The 26,388-nt window shown below is 36.3% G+C and overlaps 1 protein-coding gene across 8 annotated transcripts in view; it reads left to right on the top strand.

Moving 5' to 3' along the window:
* Window positions 1-26,388, top strand: part of ANKRD17 (ankyrin repeat domain 17) — a 150,694-nt gene that overhangs the window by 119,344 nt on the left and 4,962 nt on the right. For all 8 annotated transcript variants that reach the window (XM_053655687.1, XM_053655686.1, XM_037150172.2 and 5 more), the window contains 6 exons: window positions 5,814-5,985; window positions 6,978-7,428; window positions 7,930-8,085; window positions 10,157-10,306; window positions 11,564-13,197; window positions 18,715-18,912. In XM_053655687.1, coding sequence (XP_053511662.1) covers window positions 5,814-5,985; window positions 6,978-7,428; window positions 7,930-8,085; window positions 10,157-10,306; window positions 11,564-13,197; window positions 18,715-18,912 — 2,761 coding nt within the window. The remainder of the gene's footprint in view (window positions 1-5,813; window positions 5,986-6,977; window positions 7,429-7,929; window positions 8,086-10,156; window positions 10,307-11,563; window positions 13,198-18,714; window positions 18,913-26,388) is intronic.

Genomic DNA, 26,388 nt, shown 5'->3' with positions numbered 1-26,388 from the left:
TCATGAGGTTTACACAGATCACCCAGTTTAAAATCAAAACCCTTTATCTGTATGTATAGACTTATCTTCCCCCTGCTCTTGTATTCTTGTTTGACAATGTACATAACACCTTTTTAAAAACTATATACAGTTGGCAGGTTTTGAATACATAAATTTCGGTGCTGTGGATCAAACATATTTGTTGGGGGAAATGTTATGTTGTTGCTCACCTGTACTTGTAGTTAGGCCTACCGTGGTTGCATCTGTATCAAATATGTGCAGGCTTTTTTTCTTGTCATTACTTCCTAAAAATATATAAATATACCGTAAACAGGATAACAACTATTTACATAGCATTTATAGTATATTGAATACTATAAATCTTTTACAGATGATTTAAAGATTTTATTTAGTTTTAGAGGGGAATGAATGGAGAGAGAAAGAAAGGGAGAGAAACATTGATATGTAGGAGATAAATCTTTTGAGTTGCTTTTCACATGCCCCCAACTAGGGACCTGACCCACAACCCAAGCATGTGCCCTGACTGGGAATCAAACTGGCGACCTTTCTGTTCCAAGGCTGGTGCTCAGTCCACTGAGCCACACTAGCCAGAGCCTAGAGATGATTTAAAGTATACAGGAGGATGTGTGTAGGTTATGCATAAATACTAAGCCATTTTATGTAAGGGCCTTAAGCGTCCAGGTAAGATTTGTTACCTGCAGTGAAGGAGGGGGGAATGATCCTTGAATCAATCCCCAGTGAATACTGAGGGACATCTGTAATGCGTTTATTAAGATTATCATCTGTGTGCCTTCCAAACCCCCAACTAAATGTTAGTAGCTTCCTTAGCTTCATGAAGTCAGGGATATTTTTGTCTAGTTGACCAAAGAGCTTTAAGAGACTTAGAACCATGCTCAGTACATGACAAGTTATCAATAAATTTTTGTTTGATTCGGCTCCTTACTTTTCGATGTCTTTTCTGTCGATAACACTGCCCATTATATTTAGAAATGAAATCTTGATGTAACTTGCAGCTTCTCACTTATCTTGCTTACCTTTCCCTACATCCATTAAATGAGTGTCATAAATTAACTTAATCTAGCATTTAGCACATTAAACCCCCTACATACAAACTACGTCTGTGTCATCATCATCAGTTTAACTGAGCTTTGACAGTCTCTGTGGGAGTCTGTTCCATCCCCTTGAGTCAGACCTTCTCACCGTTGCAGTAGGCTTCTGAACAGTCTCCCTTTTAGATAAATGGCTTTGCCTCTGTCACCTTTTCTCTTCAAATACTTCTTTGTTCCAGTGTAACTTTTCCACAGTTTCCTAAATTTTCTAATACAAAGGTGGGAATACCTTACTCCTTCAGAAACCAGTCTCTTCGTAGTCTTCATGGGAAATTCCAAACATTCAGATCCTCCTACCTTAATTTTCCAGGTTCATCACATGATTTTCTACTCCTCACATGTCTCTTTCACTTTCATAGATCTATATTTGTGCAGATGGTGTTTCTGTAGTCAGGACTACCCCTTCCGAAATCCTTAAATTCTCATTTTAAAAATCTTACCCGTCACATGGTACTTTGTTCCTGAACCCTGAATTAAAAAATATCTGTTGGGTTGGTGCCCTCTTTTTCTTTTCCACAGTAAGGTTATTTTATAATGTGACTCTTCTTCAAAGCCTCTTCCCTCTCCCACATACACTCCCAGTTCCCCCAGGTAAGTCAAATTTAGGATGTAGACCTAATTTCTTTTTTATTATTGCATTTTTCTATTACTATTTAGTCCCCTTATATCGTTCTCTCCCAGCAATCACCATGCTATTGTCCATGTCATGAGTCTTTTTTCCTTTTTGTTTAATCCCTCCACCTCCTACCGCCCCCTGCCCTTAGCTGTCATCTGTTCTCCATCTATGAGTCTGTCTCTGTTTTGCTTATAGTTTAGATTCCATATATGAGTGAAATTATATGGTATTTATCTTTTCTATGACTGGCATGTTTCACTTAGCATAATGTTCTCCAGGTCCATCCATACTGTTGCAAAGGGTAAAATTCTCTTTTTTGGGGGGTTGAGTAGTATTCCATTGTGTAAATGTCCCGTAGTTGTTTTATCCACTCATCTACTGATGGACACTTGGGCTGCTTCCATACTGTCTGTTGTAAATAATGCTGCAATGAACATTCATTAGTGTTTTGGGTTCCTTCGGATATATTCTAAGAATTGTGGTTGCTGGGTCAACAGGCAGACCCATTTATAATTTTTTGAGGTATCTCCATACTGCTTTCCACAGTGGTTGCACCAGCTCCCACCAGTGGTGCAAAAGGGTTCCCATTTTTCTATATCCTCACCAGCACTTGTTTGTTGATTTATTGATAGTAGGTAGCCTTTCTGATGGGTGCAAGGTAATATGTCATTGTGGTTTAATTTACATTTCTTTGATGATTAAGTGATGTTGAGCATCCTTTCATATTTCTGTTGGCAGTCTATATGTCCTCCTCGGAGAAGTGTCCTTTTATGTTCTTGCCCACTTTTTAATTGGATTCTTTGGGGGTTTGGTGTTGAGTTTTATAAGTTCTTTATAAATTTTGGATATTAATCTTCTATCAGATGTATCGGCGAGTATGTTCTTCCACACTGTGGGTTGTCTTTTTATTTTGTTGATGGTCTCCTTTACTGTGCAAAAACTTTAGTTTGATATAGTCCCATTTATTTATTTTTTCTTCTGTTTCCTTGAATTTCTTACCCTTTTTTTTTTTTTTTTTTGTACCTTCAGACTTATTTGAATCTTAATGGTCAGTTATTTTTCATCTCTTCTCTTTGGGATCTTGTACCAGTAATTACCGTGTTCTCCATACTCCTTTATCTTGAATGTCTATTTCATTAACTACCACCCTCTGTCTACAGCTTAGTCAAGGTAACTATCCTAATGAAACTTCACCTGAAATTTAGTATTTTATTTAGTTCTCCAAATATTTTAAGGTAATAATTTACTGACTCTACTTTTTATATTTTTAATCCTCAATCCAGGATTATATGCTTGGTCCCCCACTATTTTTTAAGTAGTGGATATTTGTTCTCCCTTTACACACACATAAATATACACATGCATAGTCAACCACTTTTCCTTTTGGTAATTTCATTTAAGTTGGTATCTGTCTTTTCTAATTCTTAGTTTTGGAGACCTCCTTGTAGGTCCTTTTGCAGCCATTGAGATCTCTCTTCCAAAAAATATTTCACTAGGACCTCTGAGTTTTTGCCCCATTTTTTAGTGAGTCTCAAATGGTTAGTAGGATTCATGAGATTATCAAAATACTAGCCTTAGAACTTCAAAATTTAGAAACAAGAATAAATTATAGCCCTTATGGCCGCTCTCAAGTTTGATATCTAGAGTCATCCTGTTGTCAGAGGGCCAACTTACACTGACCTCTGTGAAGCCTGAAACATTAGCACACCTGAGGCACAGCCACACCCCACACTAAGACCCACCCTAGAACATAACTCCCACCTACACAGGTCGTATGGCCTTAGATGGAAGCCTGCTTTCTGATTTAAACTTTTCTATTTTTAAAAAGTCTTCCTCTCCTTTGAATACTAATCACAGTTACCTCTTGCCACTGGACAAATTTTAAAATCCAGCCAAATCAAAAACCCATCCTGGCTGAGTCAAAAGTCTTGAACTTCCCCCATAGCTATTTTGATCCCCCAAAGCTATTTGCTGTACCTTTCTCAAGACTTCTCTGTTCATACAGACATAATATAGATTAAAATAAATAATTTTCCAGAATTCTGAATTATATTGATAGCCTCAGTAGTTGCTTTGAAAATACCCCGACTCACTACCCCGACTTTCACTCCTTCTCCCAACACTCACCTATTCATTCCATCAGAATCAGGGCAAGTGAGAACAAGCACAGCCTCCCTCACTGCATGGGGCTCAGGAAATGCTTTTCCTGAGGACTGGCAGATAGCTCTGCTAAAGCAAGGCTCTTTTTAATGAGCTGAGGTACACATGCTCAGTTTCTTCTTTTACAGTCACCAGTCTTGTTACTCTTCCTCCCTTGCAGTGGACTAGGAAGTGCAGGTCACCAAACAATTACCAGTTTTTTCCTAGTCCTATGAAAAGTCAAAAGCTCCTTTCTTCATCTTCAGACCTGGGCTCATCTACTTCTAGAGGACCAGCAAAAATTTCTAGGGGGTACTATTAGGACAATTTCTAGAACTTGAACTTCCATTTGTAGTCTTTCCTGAAGTCTTAACTGCCTGAGAAAATATCAGTTTGTGATTTTCCTAAACTAATGGTGCATTGCCCCAGGGTATAAAAATTTTTAAAGTGGACAAAACCTTTCAGACACCTAAAAAGGATGATTTGAAAAGGCAGGAGGAATATGTAGCAAAAGACTTTTAAAAAATGACGTCAGACATTTTCTAATGAAAAATAAGTCAATTTTTTTAAAAAGTTATTTATTTTTAGAGAAAAGGAAAGGGAGGGAGAGAAACGCTGTTCTGAGAGAGAAACATCCGTCGATTGCCTCTCATAGGTGCCCCAACCTGGGACCAAACCTCAGCATATTCTTTGACCAGGAATGGGAATTAGTGACCATCCACTTTGTGGAGCAAAGTTCAACCATCTGAGCCACACCAGTGGGGGCAAAAATAAGTCAGTCTGCCTTATGAGCTTGTCTTTGAGTTCTGGTTTCATTAGTTAGGATGTTGTGGTATTTTCCATAAACTGAATGTCATTGTTTTGACACATAATAGTTAAAGTACATATAGAATATGCAGGGTAATCGACTATGTTTAGGGAGTACATAGTTTGAAAACATCTGTAAAGGGACATGCAAACAAAATAGTTTGAAGATTTTTCCCACTTTATGAACCAAAGAGGAAAAGCTTATTAAGAGATATTAATACACTTTTAAACTTATTCTTAATTTTTTTACTATGAGAGTAATATGTACTCATTTTGACAAATAGAAACAGTGTACAGTTATATAAAGTAAAATGAAAAGTCACCAATTTTCAGCTACCCTTCTCCAGTCCCACTCTCTAGAGGTAGTCCCTGGTAAGCCTTTGATTTGTATCCTTAGTCTTTTTTCTGTATTACTACAAACAGATTCACATAAGGGTGGCCTTCCCCTATAAGTGGGAGAACTGGTCTGCAGTGTGCCTTCTTTATTTCCTAAAACAATGTAAATTGCGAGCATTTTCCCAAGTGCATATTCAGAATTTTTCATGGCTCCCTACTACTTTGTGAATGTGTGTTGTTAATTTGTCCGATTTACCTTTTTTCTGTTTATTGCCATTAGAATTAATTTTACACTGGAAATTATTGAACCTGTATATTCTCACTAGAGATAGATACTCATTTTATAAAGAATGAATTCTTAGGATAAGTAGTTTGTAATTTTCATAGGAGGCTTTCATATTACCTTTCCAGAAATGTAAATGTTTATAACCATAGCAGTATAAGAAGCAACTTATTTTCCAAAACTTATGCTGATATATGATACCTTTTTTATTTTTACCAAATTAATGAACAAAACATGGTACCTTGTTATTTTAATTTAGATTTTTTAGCGATTATATAAAGCTACATAGCTCTTTATCATTCACCATTTTTAAAGTCAGATTTTTATCATTAATTTGATATTGATCCTTTAAAAATATTTTCTCTTTACAGTGCTTTGAATATGATCTTGATCAAACAATGAATTGAGCTGTATGACTTTGAATTTTATGGTATCTCAGTTTCCATGTGATAAAATGACATTACGTGCAACTTTTTTCCACAGTAAATTCCAATGTTATTTTCTTTTATTGACCCTTTAATAGTTAAGAGAAGAAAGCCGGAGGCTGGCTTTGGCTGCCAAAAGAGAAAAGAGAAAGGAGAAGAGAAGAAAGAAAAAGGAAGAACAAAGAAGAAAACTGGAAGAAATTGAAGCCAAAAATAAAGAGAACTTTGAACTCCAAGCTGCTCAAGAGAAAGAAAAACATAAAGTTGAAGGTATTTTCTTTAAAAACCATCACATTTGTTTTATATAATACATTCTATTGAAAGTTATATTTTTAAAATATCAGTAACTTAGGTAAAAATAGATTCCTATGTTATTAAGCCCTTAAAAGTATTTATATACTATTTTCATTTATAGACTTCGCTTTAGCTTTTTATTATGAAGAATTTCAAACTTACAAATTGAAAGAATGGTACAGTTCACCTAGATTTTAAAAATAAACATTTTACCATATTTACTTGTTTTCCTCTGAATATGTATAGACAGATTTTTTGTAGGCCATCTGAATGTAAATTGCAGACATTTTGATATTGTACCTATAAAGTGTCAGCAGATGATGTTTGCTTACATAATCGCAATACCTAAAATATTTAATGATAATTTGATGGTATCATTGACAATCCAGACCATATTCAGATTTTTCTCAAATGAGGGAATTACTTTTAAGTAGGTTCTAACTAAAAGATTGTTTGAGGTAAGGATGTTGTGAGCAGGAACCATGGCTACTAAAACACCAAGTATGCATGCAAGTATGTGTGTGTGTGTTAATTTCTCCCTCATTCAGCCTTTTATTTTGAAAAAATTGAACTAAAGAAATGTTTAAGATGAGTATGATAACACCTGAATATCACCTGGATTCTTACAACATTTTGGCACATTTGTTTTGTTTATCTTCTTTCCTCTCTTTTTTTTTTGAACAGTTTGCATATAAGCTGTATGCATCATGAGAAATCACCCCTAAATACTTGAGTATGTATTTCACAGAAAAACAACATTATTTTACATAACCACAATAACATTATTACAGCTAAGAAATTGAATTATATAAAATATATAATATAGAGTATATATTCATAAAGGCTGATGGCTTTATGTTTGGTAATAGCAAAGTAATTCCTGCTTTTATTTCTATTGAGGTGCTTAAAGCCTAAATATATTCTAAGAACTCTTAGAATTTGCTAATTCATTACCACTACTTTTACAGATGAGCCTGAAGTCTTGACAGAGCCTCCAAGTGCCACAACCACTACTACCATAGGTATATCTGCAACGTGGACAACTTTGGCAGGTTCCCATGGTAAAAGAAATAATACCATAACTACAACCAGTTCAAAGAGGAAAAACAGGAAAAATAAAATTACTCCAGAAAACGTTCAAATTATATTTGATGATCCACTACCAATTTCATACAGTCAGCCAGAGAAGGCAAATGGAGGAGAGTCAAAAAGCAGCAGTACCAGTGAGAGTGGGGACAGTGATAACATGAGGATTTCCAGCTGCAGTGATGAAAGTAGTAACAGCAATAGCAGCCGAAAAAGTGACAATCATTCACCCGCTGTGGTCACTACCACTGTGACCAACAAGAAACAGCCATCAGTTCTGGTCACATTTCCAAAGGAGGAGAGAAAATCGGTTTCTGGCAAAGCTTCAATAAAGTTAGTTCCAGTTTTTGTTTGTGCTATTTATAGTCTCATGAAATGCTTTGTTGATGAATTTTTTTGATAAAGCAATCAAATAAAGAATGGCAGAATAAAGATTGGCCTTTATGCTAAAGAAGGCATGATTTTCTTTGATTTAAAGACTAAGCTACTTTTTAGATTTTGTATTAATGAGAGATAAAATTATTTTTACTATGTAATTTATTCATCGTGGTTGTTAAACTTAGCCCATGAAATGTATTGATTGTGGTTTGTCAGGGATGGTTATTGTAATTCAGCTCTGCTAAATTCCACCTGTAGATGCTATCTTTTTAAATACTGGCTTCTCAAATATTATGTTGAAAAGTGAAAGAATATTAAAAAGTGCAAATTAAGTTCATTTACTTACCATATTTATTCCAAAAATAAAAGAATAAAATGATCTAATTGATTGCCTTTATCAATTAAAAGTTCTACATCTGTTCTATATTTAATATACTTTTCCTCCATCTGTTAAAGATTGTCAGAGACTGTCAGTGAAGTGACCAGTAATTCTCTCTCCACTTGCACAAAATCGGGTCCATCTCCCCTTTCCTCTCCAAATGGGAAGTTAACAGTAGCAAGTCCTAAGCGTGGACAAAAGAGGGAAGAAGGATGGAAAGAAGTTGTAAGAAGGTAATTGTTTACTTGATTGTTTTTCTCATTCTTTTTATGTGTTCTATTTCATAGTGAAATGTCATTTATTACCTTACAATTAAATTCCTCCAAGTATTCCAAAAGTTGCAAACTGGTGGCCCGAGGCCATATCCAGCTAACAGAGAAAGCCTCCCTCATATTTTAGATGGAAAAACAAAAGTATATGTTAACACTCCTAACATTGAGAGTCTTCACATAAAAAGATGACTGGTTTTGGTAGAGAACTAATTTAAGTTCTTTATAGTGATAGTGTTTTGTTCAAATTTGTAATCTCAGAGCCTGTGTAATGTCTACTACATGCTTGTAACTATTCAAAGGATGAATAAGTACTGGTTTAAAACTATTCTAGTCTTTAAATTACAGGATACCTTTATTTTAAGGATTTTAGGAATAAAATAGTTTTATATTTTGCTTGGGATTTTTTAACTAGTATGTGTCAAAAAGTAAGACAGTATTCCTGAAACTAAAAGTAGTAAGACACTATAAACCCAGAAAGGACATGATCCATTATAAGTCTTTGGTAACCTATTTTAAAGAACTCCTCAGAAATTCCGTCAAGAAAGTAAACTTTTGATTATTTAAAAGAACTATATCTCTACCTCTGTCTTTGTCTCATACACACACACTAAACTATTCACGTACACTATTGAAGTAATTGAAATCATAGTATCAGAGCACTCACTATACAAAAGAAAGGTAATTCAGTTTTTCTACATGCATTTTATATTGTGATATACAAAGATATTTGTAACTAATTTGAAAATAATCACTGACTCATTGTTAGTCTCTTTGAGGAAGAAAGAATTGTCAAGTATTTAATTATGTATATAAAGGGCAGGGATCATACCTTACCTTTTATAAATAAAGCATTTTAATTTAATATTTAGTCAATAATCAAATATTCAGAATCAATGAGATTCTGAATATTTTACTTGTTCATTAAAGCATAATTGGCTCATTCTGTTTATTGAAAGCTGTACTGTTTTAGAACTGTTCTTTAATTTAGACTGTTCAGAAATGTTTCTACCTTTCCTGAATCTGAATGTTTAAAATGGTAATTAGCCCTGGCTGGTGTGGCTCAGTGGATTGAATGCGGGCCTGTGAAGCAAAGGATCTCGGTTTGATTTCCAGTCAGGGCACATGCCTGGGTTGCAGGCCATTTCCCAGTAGGGGACACATGAGAGGCAACCACACATTGATATTTCTCTCCCTCTCTCCTTCCCTTCCCCTCTCTCTGAAAATAAATAAATAAAATATTTTTTAAAAAATTGTAATTAATTTTGCAAGCATTAGATATGTTTTGCTTTTTTGGAATTCCAGTGAGCTTTTTTTTTTTTTTCCGCTCACACTACTGAACATCCTTTTAGTGAATTTTCGTATCTGGATAATTTTAATGCCTCTAGAAGAATGCAGGAAAACAACAAATTTGTAATATCATCCTTTCAGTTATATATTAAGAATAAAAAGAAGACTGTACCAGTTACCCAAATGTACCCAAAAGAAGCCTTTCTTGACTCTTTAGGCTGGATTGGATACCCTAACCACTGTGTGTTTAGTACATCCTATTAAAGCTATTGCAGTTTTCTGATGTGGTGTCTACATAGTCAGTATACATGTGGCAGGAACCCGTGTCTGTCTCTCTTGCTATTCTTTTTGCATTAGCACAGTGCATATCTGCATAGCATGTACTTTACAGATATTTATGAAGAATGAAAGTCAAAACAGCAAACAGTCTTTGGTAAATGAGATGTGGAACTATGGTAAAGCTTTATTTTTCTCCCCCTCTACTCTGTTCTTCTCCTGTCTCCCTTCTCTCCCCCTCCTCTTTTCCTTCTCTCCCTCTCCTTTCCTTTTTCCTCCTCTCTTCCTTTGTCCTGTAATTCCTAGTTGCCTTTTATCACCTAGAGTGAGAATAGATAGAAGACATTTATTCAACAGTAATTTATACTGTATTTTCAGAAACATTTTAGTAATACTCCTTCCCCTTATTTTAATCAAAATCACTGAGACTAATGGTCTGTCTTAATTTTTGTTTTCAACTTTTAAACAGGTCAAAGAAAGTGTCTGTTCCATCAACTGTGATATCCAGAGTGATTGGAAGAGGAGGCTGTAATATTAATGCTATTCGGGAGTTCACGGGTGCACACATAGATATTGATAAACAGAAAGACAAGACAGGAGACCGGATAATAACTATAAGGCAAAACTTTGTCTCTTATGTTTTCTTCCTTTGTGTTTTATTGCACTATAGTATAATAAAATATAAGCATTTGAGTTTTCAATGGAACTTTGTATTTAATAGTACACTTTTTTAAAATGAGAATTTCAGAAGATAACCATTACCATATTTTTCTCTGATTTATATGCTCTTGTGAAGTATTTTAAAGGGCTGTAAAGGACTTGTTTTTGTATGTGTGGCAGAGATTTAGATTATCTTTTCCTCACATAAACTGCTCATATGACATAGACTTTTTAAGAAGGAATATGTCTCTAACACATTTTAAGCAATAGATTTCTATCATTCTTTTAAATTAGCATTTGAGCTTTGTTATTCTGAGATTGTGTCCTTAGAATATGAACTCAGGAATAGATTTAAACCTAAAGTGGACATGTGTCTTGAATTGAATATGTCTGTGCCTAAGTATTCTTAAAGATGACATTTTGAGAAATTAAAAATTTGGTTGTGAGACAGGTGCCTCTCACAGTAACCGAAGAACTAATAGTTATGTCGCTTACCTCCGAAGGAAGAGGCTATGTTTCGCACTTAGCCTTCTCTCCCATCTTGTTTTTTTCCTTTCCTGGGATAGGTGGGGAGGTAGCCTGCCTTTTCTAGAGCAACGGGAAGCAGATACCCTTTAGAAGTAGCTTTTCCTTGAGGGTTTCCATAAGGCTTTCCTTGCAATCAAATATTTTTCTCGAGACCCATCACTTTGGTTTGACCTTATGGTTATTGTTGGCATTATCAGGATTCCTCTCATTTTTGAAATATCATTTCAGAGGAATTATAATAGCATTCTTAACAAATATATTGTAGATAGGTTCGTCATAGGTACCAGGATTTAAAATAAAATGCTCTTTTCTTAATTGTATTATTTTCCTTGTTTATTTGTATTGCTTTTAGTGTCAGTCATCTGGTTAACTTTACAGTAACATTATGGATTAAATGGGCTTTTAAGGGTAGTGCTTTTTCTGGCTGTAATGTATTTTACATAGGGAAATTATTTCTTAGTCTCAGGAACAGTAACATGAATTTCTGGAAAATCACTTTTCCCTTAAAAAATACAATGGCAATGTCAGGATAGTTTATGGCTTTATCTGCAGAATACCTCAAGTGAAGTCAGCAAATTGCTGCTTAACTTTGGTTATTGTTCTCTGTATATACATATATGCATACATACAAATGAATTTTGGCTTTACATATTAAAAAATAGACCTATTTTTTTTTGTCAACTTACAGGGGTGGCACAGAATCAACAAGACAAGCAACTCAGTTGATCAATGCTCTGATCAAGGATCCAGACAAAGAAATTGATGAACTTATTCCAAAGAATCGTTTGAAAAGCTCCTCAACAAATTCCAAAATAGGGTCATCAGCACCTACCACCACTGCTGCTAACAGTTCCTTAATGGGAATTAAAATGACGACTGTAGCTCTGTCATCAACATCTCAAACTGCCACAGCACTCACTGTGCCTGCAATTTCTTCTGCATCTACTCACAAAACCATTAAGAACCCAGTGAATAATGTGAGGCCTGGTTTTCCAGTTTCTCTTCCATTAGCATATCCTCCTCCACAGTTTGCACATGCTTTGCTTGCTGCTCAGACTTTCCAGCAGATCCGTCCACCAAGGTTGCCCATGACCCACTTTGGAGGTACTTTTCCACCAGCTCAATCTACTTGGGGACCTTTTCCTGTCAGGCCTTTGAGCCCTGCCAGAGCTACTAACTCGCCTAAGCCTCACATGGTGCCTCGCCATAGCAATCAGAATAGCAGTGGTTCTCAGGTGAATTCAGCAGGTTCTTTAACTTCAAGTCCAACAACAACAACCAGTTCATCAGCTTCAACGGTGCCTGGTACATCTACAAATGGCAGTCCAAGTTCACCTTCTGTCAGGAGGCAGCTTTTTGTCACAGTTGTGAAGACATCCAATGCCACCACCACAACAGTCACAACCACAGCAAGCAACAACAGCACTGCACCCACAAATGCCACATACCCTATGCCTACTGCCAAAGAACACTACCCAGTATCATCCCCATCTTCCCCATCACCACCAGCCCAGCCAGGAGTGGTTTCTAGAAACAGCCCTTTGGATTGTGGAACAGCATCTCCAAATAAAGGGGCATCTTCCTCTGAACAGGAAGCAGGTAGTCCACCAGTAGTAGAAACAGCAAATAGTAGACCTTCAAACAGCAGCAGTTCTTCTGGTAGTTCATCAGTTCATTCTGCTCAGCAACAGCCTCCAGGATCTGTTTCTCAGGAGCCAAGACCACCTCTTCAGCAGTCTCAGGTTCCTCCCTCGGAAGTTAGAATGACTGTTCCTCCTTTAGCAACAAGTTCTGCTCCAGTGGCAGTGCCTTCTACTGCCCCAGTGACTTACCCTATGCCTCAGACGCAAATGGGATGCTCCCAGCCTGCTCCAAAAATGGAAACCCCTGCTATTAGACCACCCTCTCATGGCACAACTGCCCCTCACAAGAATCCAGCTCCAGTGCAGAATTCATCTGTTGCAGTCCTCAGTGTCAATCACATTAAAAGACCTCACAGCGTTCCCTCTTCTGTTCAGCTACCTTCAACCTTAAGTACACAAAGTGCTTGTCAAAATTCAGTACATCCAGCAAATAAGCCTATTGCTCCCAATTTCAGTGCGCCCTTACCATTTGGGCCCTTTAGCACATTGTTTGAAAACAGCCCTACTTCTGCTCACGCCTTCTGGGGAGGATCTGTTGTTTCATCTCAGTCAACACCAGAATCTATGCTATCAGGAAAATCCTCGTATTTGCCAAATTCAGATCCTTTACATCAGTCTGATACTTCCAAAGCTCCAGGTTTTAGACCACCATTACAGAGACCCGCTCCAAGTCCCTCAGGTAAGTTTGTATTTTCTGATGTTCTGCAGCTGCTCATTTACACAAATGATGTGAAAATTCCTAGTCGTTTTCTAACATTTTTGCTCTCAGCCAGATGAACAGAGATTGCTATACTCTTGTAACTCAAATGGTTTTCAGAACTACAGTGGATTTTATTTTGAATTTCCTTTAAATAAATTTTTCAAGTATATTTTTCTCTCAAAGTAAAAAAAGTCTCTTATGTTTTAATTTAATAAGATAATGCCATCAAAAGCTAGCTTTTGTTTCAAATAAAATACTAATATAATTCACAAAAGAATTTTACAATTTGATTGCTTTTAAAATAATGAGAAAAATATACAGGTGCGTAGTTTAATAGGATAGCCACTAAACATATGTACTATTTACATTAAAGTTATATAAATAACCTCATATAACTTTATAAAGTTATATATATAACTTTATATAACTTTAAATTGAAGCTTTATTTTAGTGAAGCTGGTCATATTTCTTTATATTTTAATTTGTTTCCTGTTTCATTGACATTTGTTACTGCATAAGTTTAAGGTGAACAGCATAGTGGTTTGACTTACATATATTGTGACTCGATTACTGAAATTAAGTTTAGTTAACATACATCATTTTAGACAGGTACAGTAAAAAGAAAAACCAAACCAAATTATTTTTCCTGTGATGTGAACTCTTAGAATTTACTCTCTAGCAACTTTTATATATACCATATTTTGCCATGTATAATGCATGCTTTTTTGCCCACATTTTTAAGGGAAAAATGACATAAATTAACACATGGGTAGTACTAATTCCATACCTATATAAATGTTTTTAATTCTTTTATTTATGTTTATACATTAAAAGTGTAACTCTGGAAAGCAGTAATGATATTTGTATGCAGAATAATAGCCTGGAATACAAACTGGTTTTGTTTCTAAATATAAATAAATAAATAATTGAACTGAAAAATTAAAGTGAAAGATTTTTTTCCCTGAAAGTTTGGGCCAAAAATGTGGGTGTGCATTGTACCCGGGAGCAAATTATACATGGCAACATATGATGTTACATACCGATGTTAACTATAGTTATCATTTTGTACATTGTATCCTTAGTACTTCTTTATCCTATACTGGAAATTTGTATCTTTAACCACCTTCCTTCATTTCCCCTTCCTCCCACCCCCCAAAATTTAATCTCTTTTTGTAGAGTTTATTTTTAAATTCCACATATAAGTGAGATTCACAATATTTGTCTTTCTCTGATTTTTTCACTTAGTGCAGGGGTGTCAAACTCATTTCTACGAGGGGCCACATCAGCCTCATGAAGGCTTTGCCTTCAAAGGGCTGAATGTAACTTGAGCTCCTTAATAGTTAAAGAATAGTTATATTTATACAGTTCTAAAATTATTTCAGCTCTTTGAAAGCAACTGCGATGTTGATGTGTCCCCTGGTGAAAATGACTTTGACACCCCTGACTTCATGTAATGCCCTCAAGGTCAACCCGCTGTCAATGGCAGGATTATTTTTTATGGTTGAATAATCTCACACAACCTCTTTATTCATTTATTTACCAAACGGACACTTAGGTTGTTTACATATCTTGGCTATTGTAAATAATGCTTCTAAGAACACAGGAGTGCAGATATTCTTTTGAGTCAGTATTTTTTGTTTCCTTTGGATACATTCCAAGAAATGGAATTGGTGAGTCTATAAGGTAGTTCTGTTTTCGATTTTTTGACGATCTCCCATACTGTTTTCCTTAGTGTCTGTAAGCTGGCCATATTTCAAATGCAAAATAAGCACATATCTCAAGTAGCTACTATACTGGACAATACAAACATTGAACACATATATTATAGAAAGTTCTGTTAGTGCTATTTATAGAGTATATTTGAAGTGATTGCTTTATTACTTTGAAATAATTTTAGATTTACGGAAGAGTTTTTCTATAATTACTGCTGCTTCCCCATGGTTCTTACATAACCATGATGCATTTATGAAAACTAAGAAATTAATATTAGTAGAATATAACTAACTAAACTGCAGGCCTTACTCAGAGTCCATCAGTTTTTTTTTTTCCAGTAATGTCCTTTTTCTGTTGCAGTGTCTAACCCAGGATACCAAGTTGCATTTAGACCTATGTGTTATAATATGAACATTTCAAGCAATTAAAGATAATCCATGCAAGCGATAGACAAACCTATGGTCCATGGGCTGAATATGACCGGTTGCCTGTGTTACATATGTAATTTTTTAAAACAGATATAACGTTGTGTAAGATTTTTAAAATATAAAGAATAATATTAATGGCACAAAAGGAGGAAATTCAAATTAGTATTCATACATAAAGTTTTATTGAAACACAGCCATGCCCCTTCATTTACTATTGTTATAGTTGCTTTCATGCTTTAATGATAGACCGAAAATATTTACTGATTGGCCCTCTATAGAAAGGTTGCCAATGTGATCTCTGGTAATAAAGATGTGGCATTCTGTTAACAAGAAATTTCTAAATTTAATATGAACTAAATGTGGATTTTACCTATTTCTATAACACGTAACTATTAGGTTAGCCAAAAAGTCTGTATGGTTTTTTGCATAAAAGATACATCTTTCATTTTCACAAATACTTTATTGATTTGGATATTTTGAGTATGTGAGCTATGTCCTGCCTGATATAGCCTTGATTGTTTTCAGTTAATGTCTTCATTTGATCATTGTGAACTTCAGCTAGTCTACCTGACCATGGAGCATTGTCCAGCAAGAAATTCCCAACACAAAACTTGCAAACCACTTTGACACATTCATTCAGTCACAGCACCTTCTTCATACACTGAACAAATATTTTTTGCATTTCAGTTGTAGTTTTAACCTTTCTTGAAATAATAAAGAATAATATGCCAAAAATGTTGCATATTCTATTTTCAGTATTAAAATGGCTACACAAAAATTCACCAGTTTAGTAAAGTTTTTAAAAATAAACTGATGTGACAGCTGTCACAATACAGTCAAGTAAAATTGTTTCAAATGAAGTTAAAGAAACTAAGCACTACTATAGTCATATTACTAATAAAACCAAACGAACATTTTGGCCAGCCCAACATAATGTAATTCCATCAATAGATATTTCTTTGCTATGTGTTTATTGAAATATTTATGTGTACTTTCAAAAACAAAACAGTATAATCTATGAGGGGGCACCCAGAAAGAACTGGCATTATCTTCTGTAGGGTGGGACCCTTGTTGTACAGGCTTCTCCTGCTAGGTGAGTGTTCCAGGAACTCATCTGTAATCGGTGTACCAGCTGGCATTGTTGTGAGAGGCTGTTTTTGGCTTGAGTGAGGTTTTTTTGAAGACTCTTTCAACATGTTTGCCCATCTCATGATGGGTGACCTACGAGCACACGTGCCCACATTGAGCTGAGTGTTCAGCAATTTTTGACCCAAAACAGCATGACTCTTGTGTCCTACCCTATTCACCCATTCTCACCCTGAGCAACTTTTGTTGTTTCCCGGGATGAAACGAGTCCTCCAAGGGACACTGATGTGGAAGAGGTGAAATAAAATAAAAAAGAGCAAAAGCACTAAAAGACATCAAAATCAGTGAGTTCAAAAACTGTTTTGAGCAGAGGGAAAAAATGTCTTGATAGGTTCTTTGCATCAAATGGAGAGTACTTTGAAGGTGACTGAAGTTTAAACATGTAAGAATAAATGAATTCCAGTTTTTGGAGGTCCCCCCTCATATAATTTGATTTTAAAAGAAATAATAACTCAGTGGAAGTGCTTTTATATTTCATTTTATAATAGTTGGAATTTAGTGGCAATGCTTCACCTTTCAAAAAATGAAAATCTAGATGATGTATTGAGAAAGACTAAAATTAAGATTTTAGTCTTAATTTAGGGGATGGTTATAGTTGATGAGAGCCAAAATTAGCATTGAATTTTAACTCGAGGGTACATCATATGACATTTCACCAGATCGAGGTCAAAAAGGCACATTTGCCTTTATAGCTACTCCACTATTTACTACACCCAAGAAAATTAACATCAATTCAGTAATGGCACCAAATGTGCAATAACTTAATCGCAAAATACTTTTTTAAGTCGATGTGTGGGGTTTTTTTTCCTTTTGATCCAAGATCAAATCAAACATTCACATGTTGCTTTTTGGCTGTTATGTCTCTTTGTTCCCCCCAGGTCTAAGGCATCTTACTACCTTTCTTTGTTCTTCTTGCTATTTGAATCCTTTGAACAGAGTTGAGTTGTCCTAAAAAATGTCCCACATTTTATATTGATCTATTTTTTTAATCCATGATTACATTCAGGTTGGACATTTCTATCAGGAACATTAGATAGGTGGTGTGTGCATGTGTTTTTTTAAGTTTGTTTTTAGAGAGAGGGGAAGGAAAGGAGAAGAGAAGGAAACATGTATGTGAGAGAGGAAGAAAGATCTTTTGCCTCTCACAGGCACCCCTACTGGGGATCTGACCTGCAACCCAGGCACATGCCCAACCAACTGAGTTTCACTGGTCAGGGCCATAGGTAGTGTTTTAAACTTCACATTGCAGGCACATTGGAGGCAATGACAGATTGTGCCACTGTTGGATGTAGAAAGTATGGCTCCTTAGCTAAGATGATTATTAACAGATCCCTCTGTTGGAGAAGTATAGCCATAGCCTTTTCTTCTTCCCCTATAGGTTTTTTTTTTTAATTTCTTTTTTTTCCTTTTTTTTTTAGGGGTGGGGGAAGGGAAGGAGAAAGAGAGGGAGAGAAACTTCAGTGTGTGGTTACCCCTCATGTGCCCCCAGTGGAGACCTGGCCCACAACCCAGGCATATGCCCTGACCGGGAATCAAACCACAACCCTTTGGTTCACAGCCTGCGCTCAATCCACTGAGCTACACCAGCCAGGGCCCCTATAGTTTTCTTAATACTTTATTAATTATTACAGTACTTTTAGGTTCACAGCAAAATTGAGAGGAAAGCACAGAGATTTCTTATATACAACCTGTCCTCACGAAGGCATAGCCTCTCCCAACATCCCCTACCAGATTGGTACTTTGTTAGAGTTGATGAACCTACATTAACATATCCATATCAAAGTCCTTAGTTTACATTAGGTATTACTCTTGGTGATACATATTCCATGGATTAAGTCCTCTGTGTTTTACCCCAAAAAGAATGTTTTACATCCTTCCTCCCCACCCCAGACTTTTAAAGATAACAGTTTTATGCAACTTCTCAGCCATTAAACCTATTTAAATTCCAATGTTGATATTAGAGCTACATGTATTTTATAATCGATAAAATATGAAATATTAAAATTCTGTTTTCCTGATAATTGTTTTTTATAGTTATGTTTATAAAATAAAGGGGGAAATGATGAGTCAATGGACAAAAAATAAGCAGGGAGACTTTTTAATCCAAAAGACTTTTGGCTATATTAGGGGCTTCTTGCAATTTTGTTTTTCTAATTATTTTTCTTGGGGTAGGGTAACTTATGAATCACAGTTATTTTCTACATTATAGGTATTGTCAATATGGACTCACCATATGGCTCTGTAACACCTTCTTCTACACATTTGGGAAACTTTGCCTCAAACCTGTCCGGAGGTCAGATGTATGGACCTGGGGCACCCCTGGGAGGAGCACCTGCGGCTGCTAACTTTAACAGACAACATTTTTCCCCACTTAGTTTGTTGACCCCATGTTCATCAGCATCAAATGGTGAGTATTATACACTGTAATTTCACAAGAAGAGTTTGCTTATATTTCCTTAAAAACAAAAGGATTTAAGTTTTTCAAGGATTGGAATTTTTAACTCTTAAAGCTTACCATAAGTTTAATACTATATAAAAGTGTAATTTGTATTCATACCAATTTATGAAACTAGGGAAAATTTCAGTTGAATTTCTAGGTTTTTAAATTACTGAAATCAGCCCTGGCTGCTGTAGCTCAGTGGATTGGATACAGGCTGCGAACCAAAGGGTCACCAGTTCAATTTCCAATCAGGGCCCATGCCTTGGTGTTGGGCCAGGTCCCCACTGGGGGCCATGTGAGAGGCAACTACACACTGATGTTTCTCTTCCTCTCTTCCCCCTCCCTTCCCTTCTCTCTCTAAAAATAAATAAATAAAACCTTTAAAAAAATAAATTACTGAAATCAGTCTTAATAAGTTGTTATCAAACAGGATATTTTATTAGAGTTTATTTTTAAGAGGAATTATTTGTTGAGGGGGAAAATCTCTATTGTACTGCCCATTGATTTATCTTCACTTTTAGTTTTGAAAACACAGCTACTAAGGAAAAAGATTTCTAACCTTAAAAGTATAAACATCACATGCTTTTTGTCTACCCATAAATCTCATTTACTGCATTAACAGCAGAACTATCAGATGTGTATTTTAACTGTAGTCAGACTTTACAAAGAATGATTCGATTTTCAAACTAAGGAAAATCATCTATAAATAGGAAATTTGACTCATATTAAGAGAATTATGTAGTAAGGTTATTGGGTTTTTGCATTTGTGGTTTTCGGTTTCTTTGTGTGAAGATGAAAAATGAAATTGCTCTCTCCTTGAGGAAATTATAATAACCATTTTTTTAAACTGAATTCCTTTCTAAGAGTATTAGAACCCAGTTAATACAGCCTGGTTAACTGAATGAAATATAAAAATAAATCAATAAATATTTAAGAAATGCGTATCAAAGTACATTGCCAGTTAAAGCATGAAGTAAGTTGTGAATTTGCATTCTGTATAGTTTTGGTGTGTGTGTTTGTCAAATAATGAAGACTTACCACAAAGAAAGAATATTTAATTAGCCTTGCACAGATGGCCCTAAATGAGAAGAAATGGTTTAAGACAGAATTCAAAGTGATTGTTACTGTGAATATGCCAGGAATAATGTAAGAAATGTTAAAATAATATACCAATATAAGAAGAAAATAATGTACCCTTCAGGGAAAAGACAAATAGACTTCAGACAGATCTTCAGTTCTACTTAGGACATTTGTTTAATAATATTATGAGTAAGCACTTCTAACACTGTATGAGATGCACTGCAGGACTGAGAAAATGAATAAATAAGTATATTGATGATGATGTGATCTAGATATTCTGTACATTTAAACAGAATGTTGGAAGGTTACTGTTATTTTGCTTTTGCTTTTGTTTTTGGAAGGATACAGGAAAGGAAAGAGAAACTAGATCATATACAGAGGTTAGGGCAGGCTCCTAGGAATGGGCCTGGGGGAAGGTAAGGTAAGATTCATTCATCCCTTTTTCTGATCATTTTTCCTGCCTGCCTTCCTGCCTACTTCCTTTGACTACCATATTTTGCCGTGTATAATGCGCACCTTTTTGCCCAAATTTTTTAGGGAAAAATAAGGATGCGCGTTATACACGGGCGCAATGATTACATGCCATGAATATTATAATGGATATGATAACCCTGTGTATAACGCACACAAAAGCGTGGGTGTGCATTATACAAGGAAGTGCATTATGCACGGCAAAATACGGTATGTCTTGGTTTTAGTTGTTCTGGGTTGATTTTTCACAGGTATGTAATTCTGCCCTTTTAATACATAGTTTAAAAAAGAATTTTAAAAAACTTTGTTTATCTTTTATGTTTACACCATCTTGCGTTCCTTATAGTTCAATTTAGTCTTTTCCAGAATTTCTTTCATTTCTAATACTTTCCTAAATCTTGCATGTTGTTTCCAGTTTTACTAATTCTGAATTATACTGTTCTTTCATATATTGTTATGACTCACTTTGGAATTTTAGATTATAGTTTCATTTTTTTCTTTTTTTAAATATATTTTATTGATTATGCTATTACCACTGCCCCAGTTTTTCCCCCTTTGCCCCCTTCTCCCTGGTACTCCCCATTCCCTCCAGCAAAAACCCCGCAGTTCCTGTCCATGGCTTGTGCGCATAAGTTCTTTGGTTTCTCTATTTCCTGTGCTGTTCTTAACCTCCCCTGTCTATTTTCTAACATTTATGCTTCTTATTCCCTGTACCTTTTGCCCCATTCTCTCCTTTCCACCTCCCAGTTGATAACCTTCGATTCGATCTCCATTTCTGTGATTCTGTTCCTGTTCTAGTTGTTTGCTTAGTTTGTTTTTGTCTTTTTAGGTTCAGTGTTGATAGTTGTGAGTTTGTTGTCATTTTCCTGTTCATAGTTTTTTTTCTTCTTTTTCCTAAATAAGCACCTTTAACATTTCATATAATAAGAGCTTGGTGATGATGAACTCCTTTAGCTTGACCTTGTCTGGGAAGCACTTCATCTGCCCTTCCATTCCAAATGATAGCTTTGCTGGATAGAGTAATCTTGGTTGTAGGTCCTTGCTTCCCATCACTTTGAATCCATCTTGCTAATCCCTTCTGGCCAGCAAAGTTTCTTTTGAGAAATCAGCTGACAATTATATGGGAACTCCATTGTAGGTAACTCTGCTTTTCTCTTGCTTCTTTTTAAGATTCTCTCTTTATCTTTAACTTCTGGCATTTTAATTATGATGTATCTTGGTGTGTTTCTCTTTGGTCTACCTTGTTTGGGACTCTCTGTGCTTCCTGAACTTATATATCTCTTTCCTTCACCAAATTTGCAAAGTTCTTTTTTTCATTTTTTCAAGGAAGTTTTTGATTTCTTGCTCTTCCTCTTCTTCTTATATCCCTATGGTTCAGATGTTGGCACTTTTGGAGATGTCCCAGAGCCTTCTTATTCTCTCCTCTTTATTTTGAATTCTTGTTTCTTCATTCTGTTTTGGTTGACTGTTTCTTCTTTCTCTTTCAAATCGTTGGTTTGTCCTTTTCTTCACTGTTGATTCCCTGTATAATCCTCTTTATTTCACTTAGTGTAGTCTTCATTTCTTCCTTTACACTTTTGTTGTACTCAATCAGTTCTCTGAGCATCCTTAACACCATTGTTTTGAATTCTTCATCTGATAGGATAGCTGTCTTCATTTTGTTTAGTTCTTTTTCTCGGGTTTTGTTTTGTTCTTTCATTTGGGCCATATTTCTTTGTCTCCTCAATTTGGCAGCCTTCCTGTGTTTGTTTCTGTATATTAGGTAGAGCTGCTTTAACTCCATTTTAATGTACCCGTTAAGTTGTATGGGGTGGAGCCTTAGGTATCACAAGGACAGGGCAATCCATTTGACCACTTTGTGGCTTTGTATGTCAGGGAGGAGTTAGAGAGAAGATGAAGCCACTGCCTGGCCACTGGAGGCTTCCTTGGCACTCACCTCACTTCTAGTCACTTAACCCCCTCCCCATACACAACTGGTGCCCCTCTAGCTGTTGCCCTGGTGTTCGTTCCTAGAGTGGGTGTGTTTGCCTATGTTCTATGACCATGTGGGCCCTTTAAACAGACTCTCCTGATAGACCAGCAGTTTCTTCTGCTGCCCCAAGCCCCACTGGTTTTTATAGCCAGAAATTATGAGGTATTATTTTCCCAGAGCTGGGACCCTGGACTCCTGGTCTGGCCTGGGGCTGGGATCGCTTGCTCCATAGGTATCTTTCCAAATTTTATCCACCATATGTGAATATGGGGCCACCTGTTCTGCTAGCCTCCACCACTCCACATGCTCTCTACCCCATCACTTCATCTCCACCCTCCCTTCCCATCTGGATGAATATCTTTCTTTAAATCCTTGATTGTCAGCCTTACATACAGTTCAGTTTTCTGGCAGTTCGGGTGATTTGTATTTTGAGGGTACTTGTGACCTTTCGTATGGTTGTGCAAGGTGAGGCTTGTCTACCTACACCTCCATCTTCACCAGAAGTCCCTAGATTTTAGTTTCTTTTTAATGTCCCTTTGGAATATTAAGATACACCTTTCTTTGTAGCATGCTTTTATTGTTTATAAGTTGTTCTGGATTCATTATCCCTTTTATTTCATATAATAATTTTGTGTGGTATATGACTCCAGTTCTATTGTTCTGCAGTTTTAAATGAGTTTTCCTGAACTTATGCAAGGGATAAGTGGATCAGAATATGTTTTCTAGCTTAAAGGTGACTATGCTTTGCCACCTTTTTAGCAAAAGGTGCAGTGTCTGAGAGTTCGATGCCTATGTTTTCTTTTAGGATTTTTATGATTTTGGATCTAACATTTAAATCGTTAATTTATTTAGAATTTATTCATATTTTCATATAACAAGCTGATACAGTTTTATTTATTTGCACTTATCTGTCCAGTTTTCCCAACACCATTTATTGAATAAACTATCTTTAGCCAATTGTATATGCTTGTTTCCTTTGTCAAATATTAATTGACAATAAAGGTGTGGGTTTATTTCTGGGCTCTCTCTTCTGTTCCATTGATCTATGTGTTGGTTTTTATGCCAGTGACATACTGTTTTGAGTACCACAGCCTCATAGTATAGCTTGATATTTGGTAGTGTGATTCCTCCAACTTTGTTCTTTCTCAGGATCACTGTTGCTTTGCAGGGCCTTTTGTGGTTTCATATAAATTTTTGAAGTATTTGTTCTAGTTCTGTGATATACTTCATTGGAATCTCGATAGGATTGTGTCGAATCTATAGATTGCTTTGGCTAATATGGGCAATTTAGTGATGTTCATTTGTTCTGTCACTGAACACAGTATGTTCTTCCACTTACTTGTATCTTCTTCAGTTTCTTTCCTCAGTGTCTTATAATTTTCTGAGTACAGATCTTTTATATTCTTGGTTAGATTTATTCCTAGGTATTTTATTTTCTGAAGCAATTGTGAATGGGATTGTTTTTTTTTAATTTCCCTTAGTTCATTATTGGAATATAAAAATTAACTGATTTCAGTATATTAATTTTGATTTTTAAGTACTCTTTTTATTGTTGTTCAAGTACAGCTGTCTCCATTCTCACTCCATTTCAGACCCCACCACACCCATATATATTAATTTTGTATCCCACTACTTTCCTCTGTTTTCCTCCCGCTTCCTCCTCCCCTCCCTTCCTCCTCCCCTCCCTTCCTCCTCCTCTTCCTCCTCCTCTCTTCTTCTTTTTCTTAGCCCTTTAACATTGGGGCAGTTCTAGTTTGCTGTTAACAACTCTTTTTGCTTTTTCTTGTGTGGGAAGCTGTTTGTTTCTCCTTTAATTTTAAATGATACCTTGCTGGTTAAAGTGGCCTTGGTTGTAGGTCCTTGAATATTTCCTGCCAATCCCTTCTGACATTTCTGTTGAGAAACCAGACGACAGTCTAATTGGAGCTCCCTTGTGGGTAACTACCTGCTTTTCTCTTGCGGCTTTTAGTATTCTCTTCTTCTCTTTAGGCCTTGCCATTTTAATTATGATATGTCTTGGCGTGGACTTCTTTGGGTCCATCTTGTTTGGGACTCTCTGTGCTTTCTGGACTTGTGTATTTTTTTCTTTCACCAGACTAGGGATGTTTTCAGTCATTATATTCAAATAGGTTTTTGTTTACTTGCTCACTCTTCTCCTTCTGGTATTCCCATGATGCAGATGTAGTTACACAGGATGTTGTCCCAAAGGTTTCTTAAGCACTCATTCTTTTTATTATTTTTTTCTTTCTGCTGCTCTGCTTGTGGAGTTGTTTCCACCCTGTCTTCCAAATTGCTGATTTGATCCTCTGCTTCATCTGACCTTCCTTCCATTTTATTATTTATTTCAGATATTGCATTCTCTATTTCTGACTGGTCCTTTTTTATTTTTTCTGTCTTTGTTCATCCTATTGTATCCTTATATCATTATACTCTATATCTGATAAATTTTTTGCTTCCTTTTCTTTCAGTTCTTCTTCCGGTGGATTCTCTTGTTCTTTTATTGGGGGGGGGCATCGTTTTGGCTGCCTCTTTGTGTTTGTTTCTAGGTATTAGGTAGAGCTGCAAAGACTGGTATAGACCTGTGTCAGATACTGCCTGTGGCTGTCCCTAGGCAACCTGTTTGGGTCTGTGAGCAGTCTAAATCTACAGTTGCGGCTCTGTCTACTGGGCCTGGCTGTGTGCAGAAAGAACCAATCTGTGCACCAAGACTGGTTTTTATCAATACCAAGACCCTGGGGAAGATCAGCTAAAGTCTCAGAGCTCCCAGAGATGCACCTTTTTATTAAACTTAATTACTGAGATAACCTCTAAGAGTACTCCTCAGCAACTGGGCTTAAGCTCTGCAGGCTAGGGCATAGTAATTCCTATGCGCAGGGCTATTGCTTCCCATCAGGCAGCTGCCACTTGGGAGGGGAGTGCTCTGCCTGAGCAAGATGGCTTTTACACCATGGGAAATGACTCAGCACGGGGATCCTGGTGGCTGTTCTTTCCGTTCTCTCTCCAGAGCCACCAACCCTAGTCTCTCCTCAAGCATCTCTAATTCACTCTGCCCTCCCTCTGCCAGAGCACAGGGTAAGTGGCTGAAATAAAATTTTGTGTGTCAGACCTTTAAGAGGCTCTTTGTATCTCTTGCCATCTTTCCCTAGCTGACAGTAATCCTGCTGCTTTTCACAGCTGGATGTTATCTAGGTTTCTTTCCCTGCTCTGTTGCTGTAGGCTGAGGAGCCCAACCTGGGGTGTAGAACCCACATGCCTTGGGAAGGGGCGACCCCCTGCCCACTGAAAGGTCTCTCCAGGACTTAAGTTGCTACCTGAGAGCCCAGCTAGCCAGCCTCCTTCCTGTGCCTCCTCCACATACCCTACCAGTCGCATTTGGTAAAGCTGTTTCTTCTGTCTGCCCTTGGCTGTATGACTTCTTTCCAGCTCATGTTCAGTTGCTTATACAATGTAGCTGAAATTCCCGTTTGGTTCTGGGAGGATGTTTGTGCAGCTTCCACTTACTCCTCTACCATCTTGGATCCATTAGATAGATTTTTGCAAATTTATTAATTACCTGAACCCTTTGGATAATACAGACACACACTCACACAATATACAATAACGGAAAGTTCGTTAATGAGGCATAATCTTCTCTTGGCTTTTTTTTTTTTTAGATTACAATTTATATTCAATATCATTTTGTTAGTTTCAGGTGTATATTATAGTATGCTGGTACTTTATAAGCATATTTAGGTTCTGTGATATCCTCTTTTTAAGAAACATACTTTTTTTCTTCTGCTAACCTTTTTAGACTTAGTAGATACCCGAATCCCTTTGTTTTTTCATCACAATTAATATACCAAGGGACAAGTATTCCAGGGAATAGTTTGGGAATTGCCAATGTAGATGTGATTATCCCCACCTCTATTTCGTTGTTGTTT

The sequence above is a fragment of the Artibeus jamaicensis genome, unplaced genomic scaffold (assembly GCF_021234435.1).
Source record: "Artibeus jamaicensis isolate MK-2021 breed Jamaican fruit bat unplaced genomic scaffold, CSHL_Jam_final scaffold_1031, whole genome shotgun sequence".
In the NCBI taxonomy this organism is placed as follows: Eukaryota; Metazoa; Chordata; class Mammalia; order Chiroptera; family Phyllostomidae; genus Artibeus; species Artibeus jamaicensis.
The sequence above is the reverse complement of the archived record's forward strand: the minus strand, read 5'-3'. Positions and strand labels throughout refer to the sequence as shown.